Source organism: Clupea harengus, chromosome 24 (genome assembly GCF_900700415.2).
Source record: "Clupea harengus chromosome 24, Ch_v2.0.2, whole genome shotgun sequence".
NCBI lineage: Eukaryota > Metazoa > Chordata > Actinopteri > Clupeiformes > Clupeidae > Clupea > Clupea harengus.
Window position 1 is genome coordinate 4,284,567 of NC_045175.1, and position 2,761 is coordinate 4,287,327.

The 2,761-nt window shown below is 42.3% G+C and overlaps 1 protein-coding gene across 1 annotated transcript; it reads left to right on the forward strand.

Moving 5' to 3' along the window:
- The first annotated feature begins 347 nt into the window (after positions 1-347).
- LOC116219210 (collagen alpha-1(XVII) chain-like) lies at positions 348-1,705 on the forward strand. Its single transcript, XM_042703412.1, has 4 exons — positions 348-492; positions 739-810; positions 1,135-1,188; positions 1,656-1,705. The coding sequence occupies exons 1-4, from the start codon at positions 372-374 to the stop codon at positions 1,703-1,705; spliced, it is 297 nt and encodes a 98-aa protein (XP_042559346.1). The 5' UTR covers positions 348-371.
- The last annotated feature ends 1,056 nt before the right edge of the window (positions 1,706-2,761 follow it).

Below are 2,761 nucleotides of genomic sequence, written 5' to 3' on the forward strand. Positions count from 1 at the left end.
TGAGATGATTCAAATGCCAGGGCAAACCTTTACGTGACTCATACAGATTTGAGATGGTTTCCCTAAACTCCAATTCTTTCACAAATTCAATTCCTCTTGCACCTTAACACACAGTACATCCTCTTACAGTTAAGGCCTAACAACATCTGAACAACATCACGTTACTCTCATTCTTTCCTCAGCAATAAAAGGCATTATGCTGTTATGGCTGTGCCATAGCTAATTGTTCTGCCATTTGAAACGTGAGGTGACGCTGATTACTGGAGCCAGTACTCTCTTATGAAGAAACCAAAACATTTGTTTCCCCCCCCCCCCTTCTTTGCCTTTCCCCCCCGCCCTAACTCGCTCTTTTCACACCTTTAGCTCATGGCATGCTGCAGGACGAGTTGGAAGATCGTTCGCGGATCGTGCAGGGACCGCCCGGACTCCCAGGTCCCCCAGGCCCACCTGGTTCCGACCCGAACATCACAGAGCTCATGAACCGCATGAGGGGTATGTGACCCACACCAGACAGCTCCTCGGTTGCTACATGGCTGCCAGTACTTATATAATGTAGCCCATAGAACATTGAAAGTAATGACGTCAGTAGGCCTCCTTTATCGCATGGTGCACTGAGAACCTTCATGCATTGGCATGAGGAGAAGTAAACTGCTTTGCCTAAAAGCTCTGTAGGCTGCTACTTCAAGTGATAACCTAGGCACTGAGACATGTCACTGCGGTATGTCCTGTCCTCCACAGCTCACGGAGGTCTCACTGGACCTCCTGGTAGACCAGGGCAGAAGGGCGAGATGGGACACCCAGGCCCGACAGGTACTGAACACACTGATGACTTTTTAGCAACCTCCACCATGACTATAAAGAACTTACCCTCAAACAGTGCTGAGTGGTACCTTTGTAGTTTGCACACACACACAAAAAAAACAATTAACTTAATTGTAAGGAAAGCAATGGATGACTAGTCCATGAGACAGATTATTCACCCTTACCCTGCTTGGAGAAAATGCCATTGTATGAATCTCACTAACAAGAGTACACATATTGCCATTTGGGACTACACTATTACAATGGGATCACAGTGCTGGTTCCCACGTGCATATGACTGTTATCTGACTAACGTCATCTCTCTAATGACAGGGGGACAAGGCTTCCCAGGAGCTACAGGACCTCAAGGGCCTCATGGGGAGAAAGGTAAGTACTGTCACACATGACCATTCATATGGTCTGAAGTTAACGTCTGGTTAATTATCACTTTTAAAAAATCATTTAATGTTTTGGTTTACGGAAGTAGGACTGCATGAAGCTTTAACATAAAACCTCATGGGGGAGAGTAGTGAACTCTGAAAATTTGCTAAAACTAATTCACCATTCATGACCATTCAGTCCCAAGGAGAAAGCGCTAATGAGTGCAACTAACACTCTGTAATAGTATGTCCCACTTCACCATGCCTCTCCTGTTAATCAGTTCAACAGAGGGGTCAGTTATAGGTATATATGATCTATAACGCATCTATAAAGCATTTATAACTGTGGAAATGTCTGCATCTCTTCTTTCCATTTCATTTGTATGCATGCAAGTATGATAAAGTGAAAAGACAACTTGAGTGTTGAAACTGATTGTGATTTCTTAACTTCTTGTGTTTTTTCTTCTCGATCAGGCGAGGCTGCATGGGTGAAACACAGAAGACGGCGAAGCACTAGAGCGTAATCACCAGCGTGCAGATGTCCCTCTTAAGGCCAGCTCAGACCAAAGATTTGCGAAGAGACAAGCTACAACTACGTGACACCAGCAAACAAAACGTTGTAAAACAGTGGAGTTCAGACTGCTGCGACATCTTGCAACAGCAAAACAACAATCACCCTGAACCTTGCAAGGTTAATGCTGGCGCATCTGCCCCTGTTGATTGAGACCCAATCCCACTCTCAGCCCCTTGCCCACCTTTTAGCATTTTTCTAAATTATGCAGTGGGTGAAATTACACTTTAATTCACACCACTCAGCAACTCTGCTTTGCGACGTTCTGCAGCGGTTTCATGTTGATGCAAATCTCTGGTATGAATTGGCCTTCATACTACCTAGATTATAATTTACCCAGCCGCTCTTTGTCTGCTGTCATTTTTTGAAGATGATTTTAGGATCTTAGCCAGTATGTGGTTTTTAATCACACTCGAAGTAATGATGCTCTGACTCACTAAATGACCAATAACAATAATATATCTAATATATAGTGCTGGTGTTTTTTGTTGTTGAGAAAAGCAGTTTTCATTTAAGGATTGATTTTTTTGTATAAATGATTTAAAGTTCAATATTCTTGCATGTTCCTTGCAAGGGGGACTTGTCATACTGAATGTGGGGTGTTTTTATAAAAAAATTGATATTATAATAAGAGTATATATATATATATATATTTCTATATATATATATATTTCTACTCGCTTCATTTGGAGTTGACAGTTTAGTGATAGACCAGCATTGGGCAGAAGATGCTGACTACAATTAAAATACAGGTGTAGGGACAAGACTGAGGTCACGTATATCACCTCAGTTTTAATACACTGTCAAAACGTCCCCTGAATGTATACACTCCACACAATAAAACTCTTAGTTTCTATGAAAAAAACCACATGTCTCTCAAGTGTTATTGTATACTATTTAGGGGTACAATGATCCGAAGCACACCTCAAAATCAACACAAAAATGGTTCACCGACCGCAGAATAAAGGTTTTGCCATGGCCATCACAGTCCCCCGACCTAAACCCCATA

Excerpts from the sequence above, each read along its gene's own strand:
- LOC116219210 (XM_042703412.1), top strand. The coding sequence starts at position 372 with ATGCTGCAGGACGAGTTGGAAGATCGTTCGCGGATCGTGCAGGGACCG. Across the intron at positions 493-738 it reads GCTCATGAACCGCATGAGGG|CTCACGGAGGTCTCACTGGA; the intron begins GTATGTGACCCA and ends TGTCCTCCACAG. Across the intron at positions 1,189-1,655 it reads AGGGCCTCATGGGGAGAAAG|GCGAGGCTGCATGGGTGAAA; the intron begins GTAAGTACTGTC and ends CTTCTCGATCAG.